Source organism: Aplidium turbinatum, chromosome 10 (assembly GCF_918807975.1).
Source record: "Aplidium turbinatum chromosome 10, kaAplTurb1.1, whole genome shotgun sequence".
In the NCBI taxonomy this organism is placed as follows: Eukaryota; Metazoa; Chordata; class Ascidiacea; order Aplousobranchia; family Polyclinidae; genus Aplidium; species Aplidium turbinatum.
In genome coordinates this window covers 13,819,256-13,845,832 of record NC_137481.1, presented here as the reverse complement: position 1 = coordinate 13,845,832, position 26,577 = coordinate 13,819,256, and the positions used below count along the sequence as shown (strand labels likewise).

At 37.6% G+C, this 26,577-nt stretch overlaps 1 protein-coding gene across 1 annotated transcript in view; it reads left to right on the top strand.

Moving 5' to 3' along the window:
* Positions 1–26,577, top strand: part of LOC145778979 (uncharacterized) — a 91,635-nt gene that overhangs the window by 39,052 nt on the left and 26,006 nt on the right. Inside the window, exons 60-114 of the mRNA XM_082590562.1 lie at positions 93–245; positions 433–588; positions 702–857; positions 1,133–1,277; positions 1,433–1,565; positions 1,685–1,840; positions 2,339–2,456; positions 2,744–2,899; positions 3,052–3,207; positions 3,368–3,517; positions 3,652–3,807; positions 4,187–4,336; positions 4,726–4,881; positions 5,098–5,238; positions 5,473–5,628; positions 6,108–6,263; positions 6,672–6,830; positions 7,011–7,166; positions 7,402–7,557; positions 8,081–8,236; positions 8,617–8,772; positions 9,210–9,365; positions 9,530–9,685; positions 10,425–10,580; positions 10,727–10,882; positions 11,040–11,195; positions 11,445–11,600; positions 11,763–11,918; positions 12,382–12,537; positions 12,620–12,775; positions 13,085–13,240; positions 13,748–13,903; positions 14,472–14,810; positions 15,272–15,427; positions 15,676–15,831; positions 15,970–16,125; positions 17,258–17,416; positions 18,156–18,311; positions 19,314–19,469; positions 19,705–19,860; positions 19,955–20,110; positions 20,341–20,496; positions 20,570–20,713; positions 20,786–20,941; positions 21,203–21,358; positions 21,966–22,106; positions 22,486–22,641; positions 23,052–23,207; positions 23,386–23,541; positions 23,652–23,807; positions 24,191–24,346; positions 24,491–24,637; positions 24,754–24,909; positions 25,070–25,225; positions 25,424–25,573. Of these exons, the coding sequence (XP_082446688.1) occupies positions 93–245; positions 433–588; positions 702–857; positions 1,133–1,277; positions 1,433–1,565; positions 1,685–1,840; positions 2,339–2,456; positions 2,744–2,899; positions 3,052–3,207; positions 3,368–3,517; positions 3,652–3,807; positions 4,187–4,336; positions 4,726–4,881; positions 5,098–5,238; positions 5,473–5,628; positions 6,108–6,263; positions 6,672–6,830; positions 7,011–7,166; positions 7,402–7,557; positions 8,081–8,236; positions 8,617–8,772; positions 9,210–9,365; positions 9,530–9,685; positions 10,425–10,580; positions 10,727–10,882; positions 11,040–11,195; positions 11,445–11,600; positions 11,763–11,918; positions 12,382–12,537; positions 12,620–12,775; positions 13,085–13,240; positions 13,748–13,903; positions 14,472–14,810; positions 15,272–15,427; positions 15,676–15,831; positions 15,970–16,125; positions 17,258–17,416; positions 18,156–18,311; positions 19,314–19,469; positions 19,705–19,860; positions 19,955–20,110; positions 20,341–20,496; positions 20,570–20,713; positions 20,786–20,941; positions 21,203–21,358; positions 21,966–22,106; positions 22,486–22,641; positions 23,052–23,207; positions 23,386–23,541; positions 23,652–23,807; positions 24,191–24,346; positions 24,491–24,637; positions 24,754–24,909; positions 25,070–25,225; positions 25,424–25,573 (8,625 nt within the window). The remainder of the gene's footprint in view (positions 1–92; positions 246–432; positions 589–701; positions 858–1,132; positions 1,278–1,432; positions 1,566–1,684; positions 1,841–2,338; positions 2,457–2,743; positions 2,900–3,051; positions 3,208–3,367; positions 3,518–3,651; positions 3,808–4,186; positions 4,337–4,725; positions 4,882–5,097; positions 5,239–5,472; positions 5,629–6,107; positions 6,264–6,671; positions 6,831–7,010; positions 7,167–7,401; positions 7,558–8,080; positions 8,237–8,616; positions 8,773–9,209; positions 9,366–9,529; positions 9,686–10,424; positions 10,581–10,726; positions 10,883–11,039; positions 11,196–11,444; positions 11,601–11,762; positions 11,919–12,381; positions 12,538–12,619; positions 12,776–13,084; positions 13,241–13,747; positions 13,904–14,471; positions 14,811–15,271; positions 15,428–15,675; positions 15,832–15,969; positions 16,126–17,257; positions 17,417–18,155; positions 18,312–19,313; positions 19,470–19,704; positions 19,861–19,954; positions 20,111–20,340; positions 20,497–20,569; positions 20,714–20,785; positions 20,942–21,202; positions 21,359–21,965; positions 22,107–22,485; positions 22,642–23,051; positions 23,208–23,385; positions 23,542–23,651; positions 23,808–24,190; positions 24,347–24,490; positions 24,638–24,753; positions 24,910–25,069; positions 25,226–25,423; positions 25,574–26,577) is intronic.

Sequence of the window (26,577 nt, the reverse complement as noted above, 5' to 3'; positions counted from 1 at the left end):
TAACAATGTAGCTGTGTAGTAAACTAAAGATAAACAGAGCTTCATGCTAATCACACATTTGCTCTGTGTAAGAACAAATGTTTTTACAACAGGCGTGCGTTTTTTGGAGCGAATGGGCAAATTGGTCTACTTGTTCCATATCGTGTGGTCGAGGAGCCAGATCTCGAACTAGAACTTGTGTCAACGAAGATCAAGATAATTCATGCGAAGGAGATGAAGAAGAAACTGAAAGTTGTATTAGAGGAGTAAGAATCTTATCTTTCTGGCTTATCATAAATGTGACAAAAAATCACATCTTTAGTTTGTGTTGATTGCAAAATGGAAATGTAGTTTATGTGAAACTTATATTAATATTAAAAGTGTATTCTTAAAGTTAGTTTTTATTTTGCTAAAGGTTACTAAGACTTTCAACCTTCTGTCTACTTCTTCCAGGATTGTCCGTTTTTCAATGATTGGTCAAACTGGGGTACTTGTTCAGTTACGTGTGCTGGTGGAACACAGAGACGAATGCGAACTTGTTCCGGGGGTCAAGTTGGAGAAGACGGTTGCATTGGTGAAGTTTTAGAAGAAATCACCTGCAATGATTTGGTTAGTTTTAATCGAAAAACAAGATATCATGAAACCTTGCATTATTGCTTTGCAGCCTATTTAAAATCACTCGATTATTTTGCCGCACTGAGTTTTAAAATCTTCTTCACCAGCCTTGTCCAATGTGGTCAACTTGGGGAAATTGGACCGAATGCAGCGTTTCTTGCGGAGGTGGCATCCGTTCTCACACTAGGGAATGCATCAATGGTGAAGCAGGAAACTATGGATGTAACGGACCAGTCACTGCTCAAGAATATTGTCAGAGTCAGGTACCATATGTTTTATCTTTGAGTAGATTTCAGTAGTCTTTGTAATTAATAAGCATTACAAGCATGAGTACTGTAGCCTATCCTTTTAAGACTTCTAGACATACCCTACGTTAAGTAAAAATATCAGTAAAATTCTGTTTCTCCATGCATGTTTTTCGAAGGCTATGTTGCTGTCGCTTTTGTATGTTGCGAATGCATTTTCATTTGATTTATTGCTGTTGTTGTTTTATGTTTTATTCATTTAAAGCAAAAATGTGACAACCATTTTTCTTTAGGCTTGCCCATCTTGGTCATTGTGGAACGCATGGTCAGCCTGTAGCCTTACCTGCGGTGGGGGAGAGCAATCTCGCTCGCGACAATGTGTCAACGGAGTAGTCGGGGAAAGTGGATGCACTGGCCAGGCTGATCAATTGCAGCTCTGTATGATTCGAGTAAGTCTTCTAATTTTAGTAGATATTTAATTTGGAATAAATTGATGATTTATGTTTGTCGTATCCTGGCTTCCACCCAGTAGTTGCAGATTTGGCTGAAGTGATCAAAAAGCCAATGAAGCCAATCTTCGTGTCCACTTTCAGGCATGCCTTTTATTGTCCTGCCCAAGGCCCAGTCGCATGCTCATGAGCGGTGTGGAACCGACGCCCTTTCGATTGCCGTGCCAGGGCTCTCACCTCTTGGCTATGCAGCCATCAGACTGCTGATGATGATTGTGTATGATAATTTTACAGCGACAGTTGTAACAAGTTCAGTTTGTGGAAAGATGGCATCGGGAAAGAACACCTCGAGGAAAGAACAGTTCGATTATTTTATAAAATACCTTTCTTTTCCAGGACTGTCCAGTGTGGCAACTATGGGGTGAATGGTCATCTTGCACTCGTACATGTGACGGTGGATACCAACGACGATCACGAGCATGCATCAATGGAAGGCCAGGATCTTCTGGATGTAGCGGATCAGAAAATGAAGAACGATTATGTAGCCAAGCCGTAAGTGATTGTAAATTAAAGTTAAAAAAAACGTATTTTTGCTCCCACTTCTGTTGTTCAAAGCGCTATCTAAAAAAACACACACATTAGTATTATAACCTAACAAGCTAAGGGAACACTGTACACAGAATGTTGGCAGCAAGATTCAATGCTGTTGTGTATGCTTTTAGTGATGTTTAACGCATTAGTTAGACATTAAATTTATATACTGTATCTCTTCATGTAGTCGTGGTATCTTGATAAAAGCAAATATTAAATTTTTAAAATTTCTTGGTTGCATCCTCAACTGAGATAATACTGTAATACACCCAGCAAAACAGGTTATTGAGGGCTATTTTGTCAATCAAATAAGCAATAAGCATGTGTGCTAATACTGGCCGAGGGACATTAAAGAAACAATCGCACAGTTGACCCTTCTACGTGTAGCCAAATGCGCAAATGCTGCCGCTATGTTTTTTTATCTGACAATTGACTTAAATGCTTTTTGTATTGATGAAGGATTGTCCTGCTTGGGGAGAATGGATTCCGTGGTCGTTTTGTACCGCTTTATGTGGTGGAGGCACCAGAACACGGTCTCGACAATGCAGTGAGGATTCAGAATGTGAAGGTCCTGCGAGTGAGCAAGCAACATGCAATAATCAGGTGGGCAACAGCTAGAAATCAATTTTCACAAGTTGTCGACAATGAATCTTTTTTGTCGCAACATGACACGGTAAGCTCATATTGGCTTTGCTGTTGTGTGAAGTTTGAATGATACAGTCCAAAGTAAAACAAGCTTTTTAAAAAGCTGTAAATGTTTATTTATTTGCCGTTATAGGCTACCAAAAAGACAAACTTATCATTGACATATATTTTCGTTTTTACGAAACAAGGAAATATTGTATAATTTATTGTATGTTGCAGCTATGCGCAGAATGGACGTACTGGACTTCATTTTCGCGATGTAGTCTATCGTGTAACGGCGGAATTCAGATGCGAAACCGTTCTTGTGTGAATGGGGAAGTTGGTGACGATGGCTGCGTCGGCCCAACAGAAGATACTTATATTTGCAATACTCAGGTATTGTTATTTTCAACTATGATATCAACAGCCATTGTTCGATATTTCATAGTAGGCCTACCAGGACATATTTGTTCAAAGTCGTTATCATTGTTAGCCTACATCGAATTTATGTAAATTTTACAAACTGGATTAAAATCATTTTTGGTTAGCCCTGCCCAGCTTGGACTCAGTGGGATGGTTGGTCATCATGCAGCAGGACGTGTGGTAGTGGGCAACAAAGGCGAGAACGTACATGTGAAGAAGGTGTCCAAGGTGTTTTGGGATGTCGAGGATCAAGGGAAATGTTTAGACCATGCAACATCCAGGTAATTTCACCAACCGTGTTGTGCAGTCATAAAAATCTTTTAAAATTGTAGTATGAGATTAAAATATTTCAGATAATTACAAAGTTGATGTAGCACAGTTGTTTACTTTTGAAAAGCATAACACTTTATTCAAATGACCTTAAAACAATTTTTTGGGTAGGATTGTCCGCGGTACAGCGATTGGGGTGAATGGAGTGTGTGTTCCACAACTTGTGGTATAGGAACACGATCTCGCGTTCGGCAATGCTCTGACGAAAATGCGGATAATTGTGTGGGACAGCCAACGGAAAGCTCGTCTTGCGTTGAAGGAGTAAGTGCCGATATTACCTTTCGATTATGTAAAATCATGCAAACTGTAAAGTTGGGGTTTGACTTGTCATAATTTGTGTGGTTTATTTGGTGCCTAAATTACGAGAAGAAATGTAACGTTGTCGCATGTTTTAGAATTGCCCATACTTGAGCTTATGGAGCGCATGGTCACACTGCACTGTCTCTTGTGGCGGTGGAACTTTATCTCGGTCGAGGGTTTGTGTAAATGGAATAGTTGGATCTGGTGGGTGTATGGGGGAACTCACAGAAGAGGATTCATGCGAATCACAGGTGTGCTAATTTAAGATTTACCGAATCATCCCTGTTTGATACTTTGTTACCTTCTGTGATAATATTGCGGTTGATTTTGTTAAATGTTCTGTACAATGTACACTGTATACAGCTTATTCAACTCTCGTCTGTTATCTTAAACTACAATATACAGTTTCCTAGTTTATCAAATTAGAAACAGAAAACATATCAACAAATAGTTGACATATTTAGATTTGCAATAAAAGTAGCTTTGTGTTTGTTTTTGTTTAAGTTGCAACTTGTGATTAAATGCCTTGAAAGTTAGTTTTAAGTAAGAAAAGCTTTGCGGATGAATACTTTCTGCATAATTCAATTTTAACCCGAACCAGGGTAAAATGTTAATCCAGTGCATTGACAGCCGTGTGCGACGTTATCAACGTGGACAAACTGGAGTGAATGCAGCACAACATGCGGAGGAGGAATAAGGTCTCGGGAACGAGTTTGTCTCACCCGAGAACTTGGTAGCTGCAACGCTGCCATAAACGGGGAAGAATTGTGCAATGAGCAGGTCAGTACAATGGTTATTTTATTAACAAAAGTACGTTTTCACGTAGACAGAGACCCATTCCAATGGATTAATATTTGATTAAATCATATCCTTCTTTGCACATCCGTAGGCACTGGGCAACGTCTAATCCATTCTTGAAGAGATTATGATATAATCATCTCAGATGCAACATGCTTTTTGCCATAGCCTAATGGTCGAAAACACTGGTGGAAACGGTTGAAAACAACACCATTTTCAACCTTAGGCTTAGTTACAATCGAACGAAATAAAACGGAATTTTACATTAATTTACAATTTTTTTATTTTTTAAATACTCACATAGTGCTCGCTTCTTCTATCAGGAATTGCAGATTTTAAAATAACTGCCTTAACTAATATTTGGAATTCAGCCATGTCCTTTCTGGAGCCAATGGAATGACTTTGGTCCGTGCACTCAAAGCTGTGGTGGTGGCACGCGTGTTCACTTCCGCACTTGTGTGAATGGAAGTCCTGGCGATGGTGGTTGTGAAGGAGATTCTTCAGAAATACGTACTTGCAATGGAGAGGTGAAACATACTGTTTTTATGGTGATTTCATACATGTTTCAATTTTATCTAATCAGTAGAAGGTTTGCTTTGTCAAAACTATTTGCAAGAATGGGCTTTGAATGTCGCTTTCAGTTTGACATGCCAGTCATTAAATTGCTGGCAAGCTGTTAGATTTACTTACCGTTAACGCTAGATTTATTTCGATGGTGAAATAACTTTTGTTGTTTACCATAGGAATGTCCTGTGTGGTCTGAGTGGTCAAGCTGGGGACAATGCAGTGTGTCGTGCAATGGAGGCATTCGCGCTAGAACGCGAACGTGCGACAACGCGGGCTGTGATGGTTCTTCGATGGAACAAGAGGCTTGTCAATTGCAAGTGAGTCATTGTCGTTGGGGCTAAGTATTGTTCCCAACTATTTTTAAAGTCACTAATAAATGCATCAAAAACTTCGGAATTGATGTAAGTTACAAGGTTAACTATAATTTATTTTTTATTGTTTTGGTACAAATGAGCATCATCCTCAGTCTGTAGCAACTGATATTTGAAAAAGTGTAAGTGTAATATGATACGCTTCACAAACAACTTTTTCAACTAGTTTTGTTGTTTTAGGCTTGCCCTTATTTGTCACAATGGTCTACCTGGTCTTCTTGTAACTCCACTTGTGGAAGCGGTGTGCGTATCCACCGACGCATATGCATCAACGGCCTCGTTACTGATGATGGTTGCTTTGGCACCACAATGGAAATGGATGGCTGTGATTCTGGGGTAAGTAGCAAGGGCAGCCAGGGCAGAATCGCTTAATGTAATTCTGTATCGATTGTTTAGTAAAATGAGATACTGTATATATCTGGTATAAACTGAGTAACAATAACGAAAAATATAATGCTGTAAAAGAATGTATCGAGGCCTTAGGATATTAACGATAAAGGCACAGTAGTTTATATCTGACATAAAAAGATATACCTGTCAGCAATGACACGACCTGTTACTGATGATAATATACTGAAGACATATACAAATGTATATACATATGTACAAACTTTAATACGTATGTAAATAATAAAATACGTATGTACATACAAATGTATTATATAGTATATATGAAAAGTTATACAAGGATTTGTATAACTTTTTATACAAAGAAAATATTGGCAAATTAAACCTTGCAAATTAAACCTAGACTTGCATTATTCGAGTCTTACGGATATTTCTTAATATTTGACCAAACTCATCTCTTTTGATAGAGTTGTGCTTACTGGGGTACGTGGAGTGCTTACAGTTCATGTTCAGCGTCATGCGAAGGAGGTTCTAGAGAAAGGTTTAGGGAATGCAATGGTGGACTAGCTGGTGAACCTGGATGTCTTGGGCTTGAATCTCAACAACAGATGTGTAACCAGCAAGTAAGATTAACACGTTAAATAATTTTTTTTATCTTGTTGGCAATAAAAATCATTCTTTTATGATTTTATATCCTGCCGTGTTAAGTAGTTTGGCAACAAATAGTTTGATTTTTAATTTATTGAAGTATTTATTTAAGCTAAACTGGCTCTTGTTTGAAGACCAGGGCTTTTCAAAACAGGAATATTTTAAAAATGTTATGACACTTAATTTTGTCTTGAAATTTCTTCAATTTAGTTTTGTTTCAAATTAAGTTGCTCAATCAATAGTTCCTTTTCGCTTTGACCAAAATAATAGCCTACTCGTTTGACAAACATTTTCCTAAACACGCCAATGCAAGTTTAATCGCTTGTATCTGTATTTGTATATCTAATGTCATAAAAAATTACTCAATGACTGCGAATTCTCAGCTTTGTCCGTTTTGGGACGAATGGTCGTTGTGGACTCTTTGCAGCAGGACGTGTGGCGGAGGAAGAACTTCTCGGCAGCGAACGTGCGAAAACGGATTTGAAGGAGATATGGGATGCGATGTTGGAAGTTCGTTTGAAGTATCAGAATGCAATTCTGGCGTAAGTTAAAGTTACCTATTCAAAGTCCTATGGTTAAATTTTTCTTAAACTCTGTTTTTCTTTGAATTCATTTCCCACCAGGATGGTTGATTGTACGTAGCATTGAGGCTTCACCAAGTAGGTTTTTATAAAATGAAAACTAGATCTTTTCATTCACAGAGCATTGCAAATGTGTTTTAGAGTTGTCCGTACTGGTCTGGCTGGGGTGCTTGGACATCTTGCAGTGTAACTTGCGGACGAGGCTTTAGATCGCATACGAGAACTTGCATCGATGGAACCATCGGAGACGAAGGCTGTGAAGGTCGCGACGACGAATCATCAACTTGTATCGCCGGAGTGAGTTACCTTTCATTTATTTAAACACAACTAGACGTTCTTTGTACAACATTTGCTATATCTGGTATTGCCTTTTGCTATTCTGTTGCCTAATTGTTGCCTAATGCCTTTTGCTATTCTGTTGCCTAATGCCTTTTGCTATTCTTTTGCTATTCTGTTGCCGATTTGTCAAGTTTAACGCGTTGTATTTTAAGAAAAACACAATCTATTTGCAAGAATTTCTCTCCGTTTGCAGATATGCCCTTTCTGGTCTGAGTGGAGTGAATTCACAGACTGCAGTGAACCATGCGGTGGTGGGACTACTCGCCGGTATCGCAACTGCGTCAACGGTAACGTTGGAGAAGGAGAATGCATCGGAATTGCTCAAGAAAATAACACTTGCAATAATCAGGTTTCGCAATTCAAATTCTTTTGTGCTCTTTGTTTGTTTGACGGTGTAGACTGCGATGAAAGTGTTTTGTTTGCAAGCATATGCACTATGCAGTAGTCGCAATGGGCAACACACTACTTGATATTGTTTATCACTAATCAGTTTATCCATCATGTTTGAACTTAACTTTGCTTTATTTGAAAAAACATAGCAGGTTGAAAAGTGAAAAAATTTGATTAGATTTTTTAAAGTTACTTATTTTTATTGTTTCTTTTTTAATTACAATATTTGCATTCAAAAGTTTTCTGTACTAACTACTGACCATAATTACTTTTTAAAAGCTTCACAAGCGGTCTATTGGTTTATACAAAACTTTTGATATAGCGAAGATTAATGAAAGCTAAAACAACTAAGATGCATTGATACTTCTTGCTCTATGACTTCCATGTGAATTGTGCTTTACAACTGCTCAACTGATTCTAAAACACAGAGATAGACTGCCCACGAATAATAAATGTAAAGTATCACATCTTCCTCTCTTCAGCCCTGCGCAGAGCTGTCACCATGGAATGAATGGTCGGTGTGCTCACAAAGTTGTAACGGTGGAAGGCGATCTCGCAGCCGCGTCTGTGTCAATGGTAACCTGGGTAATCGTGGATGCTTGAGTGCTCTCAATGGACAAGACTACTGTAATCCTCAGGTAAGACAAACGCCACAATGGGTTATGACCTTAGGTTATATATTCAACACAATAATCTACTTTATAGGCTACATTTGTGACAGCGTAGTTTTGTATTGAACTCAATAAAGTAGAAAGAGTGCTACGTTTCGTTTTTAAGTTTTCTGTTACAACTTTTAATCATTCATTAGACAAAATGTACACGTTCTTCCCTGGTACAGCTGTAACGATAAAAAAAAAAGCTTGATCTCAGTCTCATTGGCCATCTTCGGAAACGAAGGGCGAACATCATCATCAATGATCAAAACAATAAATTGCAAACTACAATACGGTAGTTGAAAACTTAAACTCTTTTGGCAGAGAAAGGTGACGCTTCCAACAATATGTTTTTATGTTATCAGCCCTGTCCTGAGTGGTCCCTCTGGCTAGGTTGGACTCAGTGTTCAGCCAGGTGTGGAGGTGGCACACGATCACGAGTTCGAATCTGTTTGAATGGAGATGTTGGAGAAGTTGGATGCGATGGATCAGCAACTATGTTTGGAACTTGCAATGAACAGGTGGATACTGAAGACTTGCAAATACAAATTTTATACTAATTCTTGTGAATTGGCTACGGAAATGTTTAGTTTCGCATTCACAAAACCCTCAAGTTATAAGTGTGTAGCTAAGTTTTTGTGTCTACCTTACTTCTCGTTGGTTTGACCGTTGGTACATTCGATCACCAAACAAATGGATAACTTTTATTTGCTTATAGTTGAGATCATGTCACAGTTTAGAGATAGATTAAGCAATGACGCCTGTTATTTTTATTGAATTGTGAACTGGTTTTGAAGTGGTTTGGTTAACCACGTAGGTTATATGACGTGACATGAATTAATGACCTTTGGTTTTACTGCGTCTATTTTGCATAACAAATCCGTTGACATAATCTGACACTTTTGCATAGTCGTTTACTTTTCTTTATCTGTGTCACGCTCTTGCTTCTATTTCTCAGACATGCCCGGCGTGGTCTTCATGGGGAACGTGGGAAGTTTGTAGTAAAACATGCGGAGAAGGAATCAGGGAAAGATCTCGTACTTGCTTTAATTCGACGCTTAGTGGCGTTTACTGTGAAGGTGACGGAAACGATTATGGGCCATGCAATGCTGAAGTAAGCTTCTGATTATATTTCGATACTTCAATTTATTAAAATGGATTTAGAACGGTATACTATACAATAAAACACACATGTACTTCACAAAACGAGCACATTGCTGCAACAGCTTTTCGACCAATTTGATTTTTTTTAATATTTTTGCTTTTGTTTATCTTAAGCTTTGTCCTACTTGGGATGAATGGGCTCCATGGACATCATGCTCAGTTAGCTGTGGTAGAGGTTCCACGTCCCGCAGCAGAACATGTTTGAACGGGGAAGTCGGCCAAAAAGGTTGCGAAGGAGATGAATTTGTTTTCATTTCATGCGTTCGCGGAGTAAGTAGCTATATTATAAATTATCATTTATGTTTGTCAGTTTTATATTTTTGACTACCTTACAAATGAACAGAGGTGATTGAACAACTAATCTTCTGTGGCACAATATTCAGTGATTTTTAGCACAATATTCAATGATTTTTTTTTTTTGTGATCTTGCTTGGGGGATATGATTCTAATTTTTAATTTCACTATAACTAACTCTTCCAAGTTCACTGACATTTCTTAATTTGCACGAGCGTACGTGCAAACATCTAAAATGGCCTACTTAGGAAAATTAACTAGACCCAACTTTTTAATAAAAATACACTTTGGATGCAAAATATAAGCAAAAAGAAGTCCAATTGTAATAGCCTACTTAGTGTGTGAGAGTTGGTAGTTTCCCTTCTCAACCCCCGTGAATTATAGGCTTTTGCTATTTTTGTCGTACGATACACTTACTATAACCTATAACTTAACTCTGCAAGTTGTTCCACAAACAATGCTGTTTAATAAACATATATCTTTGCTGAACTAGAATTTAAAACGTCAAAATTCACAAATTACCTGCCTGTTTTCAAACTGCAATTGTCAGCGTGAATGTCAAGAAAGGGCTTCATCATTCAGCTAAAGCTGTTTGTGTTGTACTGAATGTAGAGCAATACATATTCATGAAATATTCAAAGGTAGGCTATAGGTTGTATACAGCATGTCCAAATGCAGACCTGTTGACTATTTTAAATTGTGTCGTTTCTTGTAGAATTGCGCTTTTTGGGATGACTGGTCCCTATGGAGTGATTGTGGAGCTAGTTGTGGAGGAGGAGACCGAAGACGAGTGCGAGTTTGCAAAAACGGAACGCCTGGTGATGTAGGTTGCGATGGCGAAGACAATGTAATAGAACCATGTAATCTGCAAGTAAGTTGTCATTAAAATCACTTAAGAAAGTTGTGAAAGCAGTTGCTGCCAAAATTTGTCTTATTTATTTTGATGCATCCTGTAAAAATGCATGATAGTTTCACTAATTGAGACGTCTTTTGTTTTTCATGGTATCTGTTTGATAGCCTTGTGCCCGATGGATGTCCTGGGGTAATTGGACTGAGTGCAGTGTTACTTGTGGAGGAGGAACTCGATCACGATCACGATTCTGTCTTTTTGGAGAGCTAGGAGATCCTGGATGTATAGGCAGAAGCTTAGATAATGACTTCTGTAATGCCGAGGTATTTCTATACCATCAAATAAAAATAGATTGTTACTGTAAAAAACGAATACATTCATTCTAAATGACTTTCAATGCGTTTTTTATAATTATTTTACCAATTTTAGTTCAATACTTGTCTAATCCTTTGGAAAAAACAATTTAATTTAATCTTGCAGTCCTGTCCGCAATGGTCACAATGGACGCCAAGCGGAAGATGCTCACAAACATGTGGCGGAGGAATCATGACCTTTTTGAGACAATGCTCAAACGGTCTTGTCGGAGAAAGTGGTTGTGAAGGTTTACCAGTCGACTCTCGATCTTGTAATGATCAAGTATGCAAAGTGCTGTTGAAATATGACGGGTTTAACTAAGCTTTATCTATACTTTAGCAATACTTCAAATTCTTCAAGTTTTCGTTATTGTCTTCCGTCGATTTCGGAGTGGCGCCCCTTTGACTATAGCCCTTGATTTCTTTAATGATTATGAACAGTACTATGCTATAAATAAAAATACCTACCTCCTTATTTCGGGCTATGGCCTGCTGAAATAAACTTTGGTTAATGAAAGAAATGATTTTTTAGCTATGTCCGCTGTGGAACGACTGGGAGCCGTGGACCGATTGTAGCAGATTTTGCGGAGGTGGACGTAGAAATAGAGTCAGATTATGCATCAATGGTCTTCCTGGAGATGAAGGATGCGATGGTCGTGTGGTCGGAATTGAATCCTGCAATACCGTGGTACGTAGGTCATGCGCTTTGTGTTTCCTAAAATAAAATTAGTAGTACAAAAGAATGTTTTATATTTGGCAATACAGTAGCCTTCATCTAATTCTAGGGAATATATTTAATTAAATTTCTTAAATGAAAGAAAAAATTAAGAAACTTTCATGATTTTTTCAGCGCTGTGCGCGATTTCAAGCTTGGTCAGCATGGTCAACATGTTCAGTGACATGCGGTAGAGGCTCATATACCAGGATACGCGAGTGCATTGGTGGAAACATTGGTGACGTAGGTTGTATAGGAGATGCAACTGAAACTGGAGATTGCATTGAAGGAGTAAGCGCTGGTTGATACTGAAAATGTTTGAAACGGTTGTTTTTGGTAGCAATAAATTTCTTCCATAAAAAAAATTATTCGAAACAAATTGAAACCGAGACAAACTATTTTACGTAAAAATGAAAGAAACTACAGTATTTGGATTTTTTTTAGGGATTACTAAATGTCTGGTATCTTTGATTTTTGTGCTAAACGCTAGCTTTTTCACTAGGGCATCCTTGTGATAGAAAGAGAAAAATATGCAGTATGGGAGTATAATTATGCTGAAACGAAAAATGAATCAACGGATAAGCACATATTCTTTCATTTCTTAAAGGAAAAACGTCTTAAAATTTCAAAAAAGCTCAGTCGCAAGTTGAAAAGATATAGTTTAAAACAGGTTTCGAATTTCTTGTGTTATTAGGCTATCCTATAGTATGGTTTCGTAAATTTGCTGCAGCTTTTCAAAAATATTACGTTACAGAATTGTCCTTATTGGACGGAATGGTCCGAATTCGACTTTTGTACTGCATCTTGCGGCGGTGGCACCTGGAGAAGATATCGTCGCTGCATTAATGGACCTCCTGGTGAAGGAGAATGTTCTGGAAGCTCAGAAGAAGCTGCAATCTGCAATGATCAAGTGAGTATTATCGCCTTATTGAATACAAACGCATTATTTTTTCTGTTGTGTGCATCAAATATAAACCATTTCATGTTTCCAGTTATGCGTGGCTTGGTCATCGTGGGGAGCATGGTCAGAATGTTCTGTTATTTGTGGATATGGTCGCATCACCAGAAATCGAGAATGTATCAACGGAGTAGTTGGAGATGATGGCTGTCTTGGAGATGATGCTGAAAGCAGAGGCTGCTATCAAACGGTGAAAATACATTGATATACAGTGATATCATTCAAAGAAATCTTTAAATTTGTGTTATAAAAATAGGCGCATTTAACCGAAAAGCCATAGTATTATGTTCACTTACTGCAAAATTTATTAACTTTATTACAACTTTCGATTTTTTCCATTAAGAAGACATGCAACAATGGTCTTTAGCTACTCCTGGTTAGTCCTACTGTGTTACAAAGCATTATCTTCTATTTAATTGTACCAGGACGAGATAATGTTTGACATTTCATTGGCGTGTTATTCAGCGAGAACATAAAGTTCTTTTCTTTAACTTTTTAGGCTTGCCCATTTTTTTCGGACTGGACTGAGTTTAGTGGTTGTTCCTTGACCTGCGGCGGAGGTTTGCGCTCTAGAACGCGAGAATGTCGCAACGCCATTGAAGGCATAATAGACTGTGATGGAGAAGTTCTTGAAACCGTTGAATGCAACACCAAGGTTAGTGATTTAAATGTTGCCTGCCTAACAGAATATTCCTTTTAAAGTAATATCCAAAGTGATTTACAGTAACTCACTTTTCATTAGTTAAGTGATTTTTTAAACGAGTTAATAATTCTCTAAAGACATTCGCTAATAATGGAATGCCTTTCGCTTTTGGCAATTTGACCTTTTACCATGTATTATAGCAATCAAGCTACAAATTGTTAAAATGGCCGTGGGTTACAAATTTAGTGTGTTTTTTAACCGGGTGATCTACAGTGCTTTAAGGTTAAACAGGCTGTAGATGTAACTTTTATCGGCTCCAACCCTCGACGAGAGGAAGGAACTTAATGATAACGATGAGATGTAACCAGTTCTGCAATTTGCTTCATATTAGGATGTAGTTTGATCTGTTCTTATATGTCTTCTCATGTGGCTTAGGCATTTCATCTCACCACTTGCATTGACACAAAGACAAAAATAAACGTGTGAAAGCCGAGTTTTAACAAGGTTATTGAAAAACAGCTTTGCCCATCATGGAATGAATGGTCGGACTTTTCCGATTGCTCAGCATCTTGTGGAAGTGGATTGTCACGACGGACACGACGTTGCGAAAATGGAATTTTTGGTCTTTTGGGTTGTAGAGGACCAGCTTGGGAATACTCAGTATGCAATGACCAGGTAAATATCGAAATTTCATTTCTGGTAGAAATATCTGGCTATCTGCTGAGCTTGTTTCCTTATAACATTTTTGCTCTTGTTTTATGCTCACCGTTGGTTACACCATGGCCAGCTAAAGATACGGCCTGATTTGTCACATTTTGCAGAAATTTTCAGGTTTTTCTAACTTTGGGCGAACGTTTAAATAAATTTTTGTAAAAATTTGATTTTTACGCTTTCTTTACTCTTTTCCACAGATGACACAATAGGTTTTAACATCCTCACATGTTAAAAAACAAAGAAAATTTGATTTCGAAGATTTTAGTCAGACTGTTAATTTTTCAATAACAGTCTGATTTAGCGTTTTACAACTTACTTTTTCTCATTTGCTACTGCTTCCCCAAGGCAACAAAAAAGTTTTATGTCATTAGGAGACAGCAAAAAGTAAAAACATCTCAAAAAATTTCAGTCAAGCACTAGCAGTAGCTTTAATCAAAATCTGCAAAATGTGACAACTCAGGCTGCATCTCCAGGTGGCCATGGTTACACCTACTTTGAAAGACGTCTACTTATTTTAGTTGTTTTGCAGGGTTGTCCATTCTACAGTCCGTGGAATAGCTGGACTGCTTGTAGTGTGACTTGCGGTAGAGGGACAAGATCTCACATGCGTCGGTGTCTCAACCGAAATGACGACGACAATGGAGGCGGCAGCTACGACGACAATGAAGGCGAGGGCGGCTACGACAACAATGAAGGCGTGGGCGACTACGACTCAGAAGTCTACAATGGAGACGATGACCTTGACTTAGCAATTTACGAAGGAACCGACGGCTTCGGCTTGGCAGTATACAATGGAACCGACGGCTTCGTCTTTGAAGACTTCGGTTGCAATGGACCAGCACAAGAAACTTCGGATTGCGTCGTAAACGTAACTTTTCTTTAGCTCAGCCATTCTGCTCAACAAATTACGTTTTATTGATTTGCTCTATCACATGTTTTTTTCACCTTTACACAAATGGTTTTTGGTATAAAAAAGTAAAATATCGTTTGTTGCGTAGGTTATAGCTGCTTGCTTGTCCTGATCGAGAACACTTAATGTTGTAGAATAATGTAGACAGATAAATAATAGCAACTTTATAGGATTGAATTGCATATTTCAAAAACAATACATAAAAATAAAAGATAACTACATAAATTCGAACGTTTTCGAAAAAACTTTCTGCCCTTGTCAGGAAAATAACTTAATTCATCTAAACTAAACAACAGATATTCGTAAAATGTTAATAATAAATGACTGAAATTAAATTAAAACTGTGCCGATAGTAATTTTGCTATAAGCCATATAATTTTCACAAAAAAATCCCAAAATAATAGATCTTCATTTCACAGTCATGTCCGTTCTATTCTGACTGGTCTCCATGGAGTGAGTGCAGCCAAACCTGCGATGGCGGCGAGCAATCACAAATACGATATTGTATCAATGCCATCAATGGTGATGAGGATTGCGAAGGTTCAAGTGTGCTTAGGCGATCTTGCAATGAACAAGTAAATTATATTCCTTTGAAATGTACTATAAAAGTAACAACCTTCTGTGAGGATAAACTGTAAAATCTAAAAATGTTTTTAAGCTATATTAATTTTCGTGTATGATATAGTGATACAATACGCTTGAAATTCACATCATAAAAAAAAAACAGCGGAAAGAGATTAACTGAATATATTCGTTATGTATTTCGTCCACTTTTTGAATTAGCTAAAATTTCATTCTAACGTTGATACAAACCTTTTTTTAGCTTTGTCCGATGTGGACGGATTTCAGTAATTACACAGAATGCAGTCAAACTTGTGGTGGTGGAATTCAAAGTCACTCAAGAACATGTTTAAACGGTCAACCTGGCGACGTTGGTTGTCGTGGGCCAGAAATTGAGGAACGATATTGCAATGGGCAGGTACAAAATTCTAAACCAAACCTGGTTGATTTACATGCATTTTCTAGAGTAATTACATACAGACGTATTAATCTTGTGTTTTCATTGTTTTCGTTCTATAATTAATAAATTTTCCACAATAATTTTAATCGTTTTTAGCCTTGTCCATACTTCCTTCCATGGGGACCATGGAGAGCATGCACTCTGACGTGTGGTGGTGGCTCCCGATCTCGCTCTAGACTATGTATTAATGGAATTCAAGGACAACCTGGTTGTGTTGGAAATGTTGGACTCGTTGAAGATTGCAACACACAGGTGAACTAAAATATTTATGTAGCTTTTTTTCTAAGCTATGCCTTACAATGCATGCTTGCCAACGACAACCTAAAAGTTTAGTAACCCATCTACCCAGTATAAGTCTTTTGTTTCTTTACCTTATGTTAAGGGAGTTTCTGAAAAAATTCGGCGTATCTTAAATGAAATTGGTGTAAAAGTCGCTTTGAAACCTTTCTTGACAATAAGTAAATTTTTGCCATCTTTAAAAGACCCCTTGAATCAAAGCGAAATCTCAGGTTTAGTGTACCAAGTTTCTTGTGATGATTGCAATTTAATTTATGTTGGCCAAACAAAACGAGATCTCAAATCTCGCATTAATGAACACAAAAGAGCTTTCAAATATCAACGCCCTGAACATTCCGCTCCTTGCATGCATGCCATAACTTCAGATCATAAAATAACTTGGAGCAATTCTAAAATTCTAAAAGTTGAAAGTGATTATAAAAAGCGAATGTTTTCTGAAAGTTGGTTCATCAATCAAAAGCCTCATGTAATGAATCGCAATGATGGCATCTCTTTTCCCGCTATCTACAAAAAACTATTGTAAGTGCTGATTTGACGTTTTTTTAAATTGGTTTTATGCTGATTGTAAAACTGTGCAGTAGTGCGTACAAAACTCGATTCATGACTCATGCCGTTCACTCTCCTATCTTGTTGTTATTTAAGTTTCTTGTTGATCGCAATTAAGTCCCCCTTTTTTCTAACTTATTTCAAACTTTGCGCGCGATAAGTTTTTTTGTCCAGAAGTTGAATTTTCATTTTGCATGTTTAGTTGTTTTCAGCAATATGTCCTGTGTTTTGCCATGCTAGACAGGTAGTCACTACCTGGTCTAGCCCCCTGAAGAAGTCAGTCGTGTCTGATTGACGAAACGTCGGAATAAAAGCAGATTGTCACTGTATACATCTTGTGATAGTTTAGCTTAATTTGCACCAGTAGAACATCTCATATCATTTATGCCTTACATGTTCATTATCGTGTTAATTTTGCAAACGTTCATGATTATAGTTTAATTTTCAAAACTGAGATTTTTTATTAGTCTATTTATTTTAATCACGCCATTTTGTACACATTAAGTTGCAATTAAGGAAACTCTATGACTTTTTCTTTCAGGATTGCCCTATGTGGACAAACTGGTTGTCATGGGAACCTTGCAGTGTGACGTGTGGTGGTGGAGTGCAGTATCGTCAACGTGGCTGCTTTGGGGGTGCACCTGGAGAGATTGGTTGCCACGATGGTGGTGTGCAAGAATCACGTGCCTGTGGTGATACTGTGAGTAGCCTACTTGACAGATTGCACAATGTGATGTTTTGAATAAAATTAGTTTAACGAAAGTATTCGTACAAGGCATTTTGGGAATGTCGTGTATTATCTGAAAACGTTTAATTGTTGTTTTTAACACCATCAACATTATCAAGTTATTTCTTAATAAACAATAATTAAATGTGTAAAATTGTTTCAAATGTATAAACTGGGTTAAACGCTAAATTTTAAATGACGTTTTTTTACTTTTAGATTACCTTACTTACTCGACTTTTCCTTTTCATCTGAATGATATTGTACGGTTTGTTGCTGCAAATCACCGAAAGCATAAAACAGCGTTCTTCATCGTTTTTGTCATCGCAGAACCCCTGATTTATTTTCGCGTTTATCACGAAACCCCCACTAGCAAAAATTTAAGATTCAAAACAATAACGTTCTTGTTAATAGCATAACAATGAACAAGTAACGCAACAACTTCATCAGCTTTTATTTTTCGGCTATTGACTGCACTCAACCTCTTGTTTAATTAAATGGCCTACTTGGAGTGTTCAAAATTCAGAATGACGTGTCAATATTCTGAAAGAAGAAGCCAATTCCTCTAAAAAACGAGGAATTCACGTGAAAACCTTTAAACTTACGGAACCCAACGAACTTACCTGTTTTCTGAAACTCTATAGTTCCACAGAACCCCTGTAAAAGGGTACTGGCATTACACGATAGTTATAATCACCACTATTACCATTATTAGGATTGCGAGTTCTGGACACTCTGGTCAGATTGGACAAGTTGTGATGAAGAATGCGGTAGAGGTGAAAGGTCACGTTTCCGTCAATGCACCAATGGGATAATTGGTGAAGGATCTTGCACTGGGCGCAGTATGATTTCGGAAGCTTGTCAGCAAGGGGTACGTGAAGCTGGTGATGCGATTTTTGTATTCTGCAGTATGTGGTGACACGTGGGGTGACACAGCAATCAAGATTATATTTTTTAAATTTACCATCATTTATAGAAAATAAGAACAAAATTACCGCATTTAATTACAATTAAGTCTCCCACGACCTACTAGAACACGGCCAAATATGTTGCTATTTGGGAAAATTTTTAAGAGTCTTAATTGTTACAATCATAACCATGACAAACCTGTCATTTTCCTACTTAAAGAAGTAGCAATATTTGCATCTAGACATATTTTTACTTGTTTTGCCAGAGATTAGATATGTATGTTAAGCACAATTTATGCAATAATAATGTAAAATATGTAAGACTTTCCGCAGCTGCATCCTGGCAGTAGTCTCATCATAAAGTCGTTAGGTTTTTTGTATAGCAGGATCTTTCGCCAAAAGCCATATTTTACTTGCAAAATTAAACTTGGCGAAAAACGAAACGAACTAACATTTCAATTGACACATCAAATGAGCAGCTTACAGCATAGAATCTACAAAAAACTCATGATGTTTTGGAACATGCAATTGCACCTAAAGCGATACACCAAAGGATACTCCCTCCAGGGTGCAGTTGGAAAGTCTTACATATTATATTATTATTGTGTAGACTGTGCTCAACGTACATGCCTAATCTCCGGTTAAACAAGCCAAAAATATGTCTAGGTGCAAATATTGCTTATTTTACTTACTTTTGGAAATGGGAAGATGACAGGTTTGTCATAGCTATGATTGTAACAATTCAGACTCTTAGAAATTTCTTCAAATAGCGACATATTTGGCCGTGTTCTTGTGGGTCATGAGTCTCCCTTAGCAACTCTGGATAACTTTATTTTGTTTTATTTTGGTAAACGGTAAGAAATGAGACGTCAAAACGTTTTTTTATATTGGCGTATGTGCCTAAATTTAATAGATGTATAAAAACTTCAATACTAACCACTCTGCGTTGATTTTATGTTTTATAGTCCTGTGCTTTCTGGGGTGATTGGACTTTGTGGAGCAATTGTGGACTTACTTGTGGAGGTGGAAATCGTGTAAGAACTCGTCGTTGCTTTAACGCTCGTCCTGGGGATCTTGGATGTGAAGGACCTGATGTTGAATCACAGATCTGCGGCACTAAGGTAAGTAGTTGTAATTGGAGTTGGTAAAAATTCGGTTTTTAGTTTTGGTACAGATTTTGTTTCTTTGTTGTAGTGCAAACCACATACATATTTGTTTTATTTTGATTTCAGACCTTATAGAAATCTTTTCGTTTGTTTGAAATTTTGTCAATGTGTAACTGCTGATTCAGGTTTGGCCGCGTAAGTCTAAAAGAAAATGAGAAAACGTAAAATTGTTGTTGCTTCTTGCAATTAGGTTTGTCCATTTTGGAGCGACTACAGCAACTACACGTCGTGCAGTGTTTCATGTGGAGGAGGAATTCGTTCGAGAGAACGAACTTGTCAGTTCGGTATTCCTGGTGACCAGGGTTGCATTGGAAGCACTACTTTCCAGGAAACATGCTTCGACCAAGTACGAAGACCATTAGGCGCAATACATTGATTATTTTATGTTTTATGTTTATATGTGACAGCATTGTATCTTTTTAACAACAAAACTTACGCAGTTATGCCCACGGTTGGCTGACTGGAGTCAATGGACTGAATGTACTTCCCTTTGCGCTGGAGGTTCATCTCTAAGAACCCGATCGTGTGTAAATGGAAATATTGGAGAGCCAGGATGTGACGAAAATGTCCAAGAAATGAGAGATTGTAACTCCGAAGTAATATGCATTGACGTTTTTTATTTTTTTATTTAAGTGTAAAATAACCGCATTTATGGTTTGAAGCCAACTGGATTATCTAAATGATGTGGTTCAAAAAAAAAAAAAATGAAACAGCTTAGTTTGCTAACAATCTTTGAAACTGTTGGTTTATTGGCTGGTTGTTTGCTTCCACGTATTAAGCATACCCGTATACCTCGACACGTTTTAAGTGTATGAACATTGTTTAGCCTTGCCCGTTATGGGCGGACTGGACCACTTGGACTGTCTGCAGCACAATCTGCGGTGGTGGAATACAGACCAGAAGTCGGACATGCGAAAACGGCTCTCCTGGACAGGATGGTTGTGAAGGCGAGTCAATGGAAAGTGTCGTGTGCAATGCTCAGGTACAAACAGTTTAAATATTGGTTTTCTGGTAATGTAATTTTTATTGCTGTAGCTTATTATATACCTTTGCAGGAATGTGCAATGTGGTCATCGTGGGATACCTGGACGGAGTGCAGTTCAACCTGCGGAAGTGGTGTAAGAAGTCATTCCAGAACTTGTACTATCGAAGGAGAGTGCCAGGGTTCAGCTACCGAGCAAGAGGAATGCCGGCGAGGAGTAAGTTTGCTATCTGTAAGCTTTCTGACTCCTCGTCCTAATTAAATTATTTTCGCATCTTTTTCTCCACAGCAATGCGAATTTTTTACTTTGTGGTCTTCGTGGAGTCCTTGCTCATTGACTTGTGGAGGTGGTGTTCAAACACACACACGTATTTGCATTAACGGGATAGAAGGAGATCCAGGATGTTCTGGAGGTACATTTGAAGCAATCGATTGTAATAATGAGGTATGTATCGAGTGCGTGTTGCAAGTAAACTTGGAATGTGGGCTTGTCGATAAATATTATAATTTTCTAAACAAAACATCGTTTGGTTTCATGTAAAATACTTTAAATTTAATACCACTTTTGCTTTAGATTTGACACAGTATGTACGTTGTACAAGGTAAAAAGATATACTGCAAATTGAAGAGAATAAAACCACATGATTGTAAAACACTTGATATTCATACCTGCTATAAAAAAGCTGATATCTTGCGTCTTGTTTAGGTTTGTCCGTCGTGGTCGCCTTGGTCATCGTGGACAATTTGTTCAGCAGAATGTGGTGGAGGTGTGCGGTCTCATCAACGGGAATGCGTTAATGGAAATGTCGGTCAGAATGGTTGCGTCGGAGCAACACTTGAAGAAGAATATTGTAACGGACAGGTAACAGTAGAAAAAATCACATAGTTTCGTTTGTAAAACAATGAAAACTATCAATACTACAAAAAAGTGCTCAATGCTAAGCAAAAAAGCAAAGCAGAGCAAATTAAATCAAATATAGTTATTACTATCTGAAGCCTTTACAAATTGTTTCACCTAACGGATCATCAGAAGGTCTTATTCAAATAGAATAGATTTGATTTAGTTTCGTTTGTAGATGTTTTAGCTTGAATGTTTCCATTTTCGAATAAAAAAATAAATCGAAATGATATTATGCAATATGCATGAGTTGGTTCGGTGCTGGAAAGCTAGTAGAACCAATTATTAGTGTGCTTTGAACCCCACGTCTCGGTTTTGGTCTTACTATTACAAGCATATCAACACAAAACAGATTTACAGTAATAGTGTATGACGCTGGTCACAAAATATGTCTAGTACGGTCAAACTTGGAGGTGGGCTCAACAAATCATTGAATTTGTCACAATTTAACTACTAAACAAATAGGCTACATTCTTTTCAAGTAACACCCAAAAAGTAAAAATCTTTGTCGCAATATCTCATTGAGCATAAACTTTACCAATCTAAATGCTCAGTAACTGTTCAACTGTAGCAATGTTCGGAATGGACAAGATGGGGATCGTTTGATGAGTGCAGTCAATCTTGTGGAAACGGAACCCAAGTGAGACGTCGCACATGCATTGGAGGAAACTGTCCAGGCGAAGATCTTGACATAGCGTCGTGTAATACTGAGGTATAAATAGAAAAATAGGTTGACCAAAAAGATAAATAAGCAGCCTTAGAATTAGATCCTTGCACGCACGTATTAAATCATCACGGTTTTACCACCTTTTTCTTTTGTTGGTTATGTTACTGTATTTATTTCCACAACAACGTTTTTTCTGCATTTCGACAAAAAATGAATTGAATTGAATAACATTCCTATATTTAATATTAATAATTACTTCAAATCACTTTTTTTGCTCAACAAAAAATATGTTAAACCCATGGACGTTACTCAATTTGATATGTTTGTGGTGCAATGAAAAGGCTTACTCTATCAAATAGTATTGTTTTTACAAAACAATTTTTTTCTTCATTGCTTATTTAGCAACTTTTCTTTCGGTTTCAAGGATTGTCCCCAGTTTGATCCTTGGGTGCAATGGACAGAGTGCAGTAGAACATGTGGCGGGGGTGTTAGGCGCAGAACGCGTGATTGCTTCCAGCAACGTCTAAGATCGTTTTCGTGCGATGGAGTTCTTGGAGAGTCGGAAGCTTGCGCAGTTCAAGTAATAAACTTATGTTATGTTCTCTCATGACTTTTAGATACGAACCTTAAAAGTATTGTTAAATTTCACAATATTATCATCATATCATTTTATTTTTCGTCATTAACTCGTGCAAAACAAAAAAGTACTTGAAAGTAACTTAAAAGTAAAAAAGTATTTACAGTAACTATTCCTGAAGAGGACATCTTGTGATGTCGAAAACGTTCGATATTTAATTGTTGCGTAGTTTTGTGTTTTTTTTTGTAAATATAATAATCTTTAAATATGTTAAACTTGATAACGTTGCTCGGCTTCGTATGCCTATGGTTCAACAAGACAAACTCTCTACCGAAGCTGTAAAAAAGATACCGATACTACTAACTACAATAGTCGATATACCAACACGTCGTTTATTTACTGCCTTGTGGCAGGAATGCGCATACTGGAATATCTGGTCGCCATGGACAAGTTGTTCTACTTCCTGTGGCAGAGGAGAAGCAACTCGAATGAGAATGTGTATCAACGGAATTCCTGGTGATACTGGATGCACTGGAGACGTATTAGAAAGAGAGACGTGCATACTTGGAGTAAGTATTAAATTTTAATTTCATATCAGAACTACTGTATAGACACAGAAAACTACATACAACTTCAGTTTAACTGTTAAAATCAAAGCGATGAAGGTTACAATAATAAAGTTACAACACACTTTGGAAATTTATGAAAAGGTTATATAGTCACTCAACGTGTTATGTTATTGGCTAGAATTGTCCATTTTGGTCGTCATGGGGAGCATGGTCAGCATGTGACCAAACCTGCGGTACTGGTGTCCGCTATCACACTCGTCGATGCATAAATGGTGATGAAGGAGAGGATGGATGCTTGGGTAATTTCAGAGAAGAAGGCGAATGCTCGACACAAGTAAGCTCTAGTAGCCTACCATCACCATTTCCTTTTTGTTGCATGCAATCCATGTACACTACAGTAACACAACTTTCAATTTGGTTGCATTCATGCTTGTTGATGTTTAGGATTGCCCAACTTGGGGACTATGGACCCCTTATTCGGATTGTTCTTACACGTGCGGTGGTGGAAGTCAATCTCGAACAAGGATTTGTATCAATGGCGAACCTGGTCAGATCGGTTGCTATGGTCTTGCTGCTGACGATCGTTTCTGTAACGGAAATGTAATTATCTACAGTTTACGAAACTACAACACAGTAGAAACCGGCTAACTTGACACCTGAAGGGGAATCGAAAAAGCCGTCGAGTTAAGCGGAACGTCAAATTTAGAAAAACATGAATTTTTCACCCAAATAAGACAAACCCTGTGTATTTTTGCTTATTATTGACTGTAGTAGACGCTATCCATGTGCGCATCTTAGTTTCTTTTACTTACCGATTCTACCGCTTAACTCTCAACGATTTGAGACACTTTGACAGAAAACTGTCGAGAAATCCACGTTTTATTATACATTATTTGCTGCAAAGCATTTACCAACAACCTTGACAAAAAATATTTACAGTAACTTGATAAATACTGTAGGCTAACTGTTTCTATACTTACAAGGCTTGTGAATATTGGTCACGTTGGGGGTCTTGGAGTACATGCGATGCTGTGTGTGATGGAGGAACACAGACAAGACGGCGAGTATGCATCAATCAATTTGAAGGCACACCGGATTGTGTCGGAAGCGATGTTGACGAAGCTCCTTGTAACACAGAGGTTCGTTAATGTTGTCGTAAACATGCAATTTTCCTCTCCGTTTGTTTGATGCGATACAACGTTACCTAATTTACGCTTAGGCTGATTTGTTTTTTTAAAGAGTGTGATATTTTCTTAGAAACAATGCAAAATACATCATTTTAGGAGTGCTCCATATGGTCCCAATGGGGCTCATGGAATGGTTGTTCAAGGACCTGTGGAGGAGGATCTCGGACCCAACGAAGAGTTTGCGTTGGTGAGCGAGGATCTTGCTTTGGAAGCAATGAACAATCAGAAACTTGCAACACACAGGTCAGTATCCTACACAATGCTATCACTTTTCCGAACTACATCAACTAAGAATTAACGTAATTCAAAGCTTTTCATAATACAGCTTGTTTTATCAACACTTGCCGTTGTTGTGTTAGACGTGTCCATCCTGGTCTTCCTGGAATCCATGGTCACCTTGCAGTGTATCTTGTGGAATAGGAACAAGGTCGCACACTCGTACTTGTAATGATGGTTCTCCAGGTGAGGTTGGATGCCTCGGTTCAGACAACGAGGAAAATTCTTGCTCTGAAGTGGTGAGTGCAAAAATACCATATAATTTCTCATACCAAAATTCGGGTATTATTGATCAAGTTTAAAAAAAGCTTAATTTTATCATTTACTCTAACCTTTTTGAATTTATTTAGTTTAGGAAAAATAATGAAACAAGCATATGTTTTTAAACTTTTGTTTAAGATTTGTTCTTATTGGACTTCATGGGCACCTTGGACACGGTGTTCTGCAACCTGTGGAGTCGGAATTCAAACACATACGCGAGAATGCGTGAACGGTGAACCAGGAGAAGATGGTTGCGAGGGAAACGTCGAAGAAAGTGCAACCTGCAATGGACCGGTTGGTGTTCACCACATTTCTTTGTTGCTATCGTTTTATTTTTTCCTTTATGATCAAAGCTTTGATTCAGTATAAGCTTGCATAAAAAGTTTTTATTTTTTGACTAGCAATAAAGTCATCGAAATAATAGTGTAAAATTCTCATATGAACATATTAGTTTTTGATATTTTTCAGCTTATATCAACATTTCTTGCGCAGGACTGTCCTTTAGAATTTGAATGGTCACCATGGAGCAGCTGCACACGATCATGTGGCGTTGGAAAACGCTTCCGAAGCAGAGAATGTGGAGGACCACTTGCTGATGTCTGCGATGACTTGCCAGGACAAGAAGAGATCTGCAACGAACAAGTATGATTAAGCACGTCGCCGTAGCAAACATCATTGGTAGTGTAAATTACTTTGTGAAGTTTTTCAATTAACTAGACATTTAAAACCAAGTTAAGTTCTAAAGCAAGGGTATTCAACCCTTTCAACCATGGATAGATTTATTTCTAAAGGTATTGATCTAATGACTCATCCTCTTTATCTGCGCAATTGACAAAGGATGTGCAATGATGAATGCACATTAGACACTTCTCCCCAGACCCTTGATTTGCTACTAAGGGAATCTGGGGTTTCCAGGAATCCCTTTAAGAACCATTGTTTCACATGAATAGTATTCGAAAGAAACGAAACAAAAATCTCAATGCTGAAGTGAACTGCTTTGTGTGACTCTGTGGTTATTTTTGAATTAAGTTTAAGGATGGTTTAAGTAATATGATATTCTTCTATTGCAAACTATGCTGAACTATCACAAAATGTATAAGATGAGATTTTAAATGTTAATTGACTGTCTAATGAGATTCTGTCTGTCTGATAAATATTCTGGTTAATTTGGCTATCTGACTCCACTAAACTATTTCCACATAATTGTAGTTCATATTATATTGTCGAATTAATCAGAAGGTCGTCCAAATTGGTACGTAAGAACTATGCACTCTACTAAGTATTTTTTTTTCTTTGGCCTTTGATGCCAAATGCAAAGTGTTTTTATTGTCTGCTCCTTTTTTTTCTATTTAACGCGGAAGCAGCTTAGATTGAAAATTACAAAATCTTTAGAAAATGATGCAATAATGGATTGCTACAGAGTCCCCCAAACATTTGAGACATGAGAAATTACAGAAACTTAAGGAAATGAAAGGAAAACTTATGTTAAGTAATAATGGATCGCTACAGAGGCCCCTCAAATTTGGGCTAAATTGGGACCAAGGGAACCAATGCAATTCAAATTTAAGGAATTAGAAATGATACAACAAAATCACAGCACATAATAGTATAAGTTTGTTATGTTGAGTATTTGTGATGATAATGTA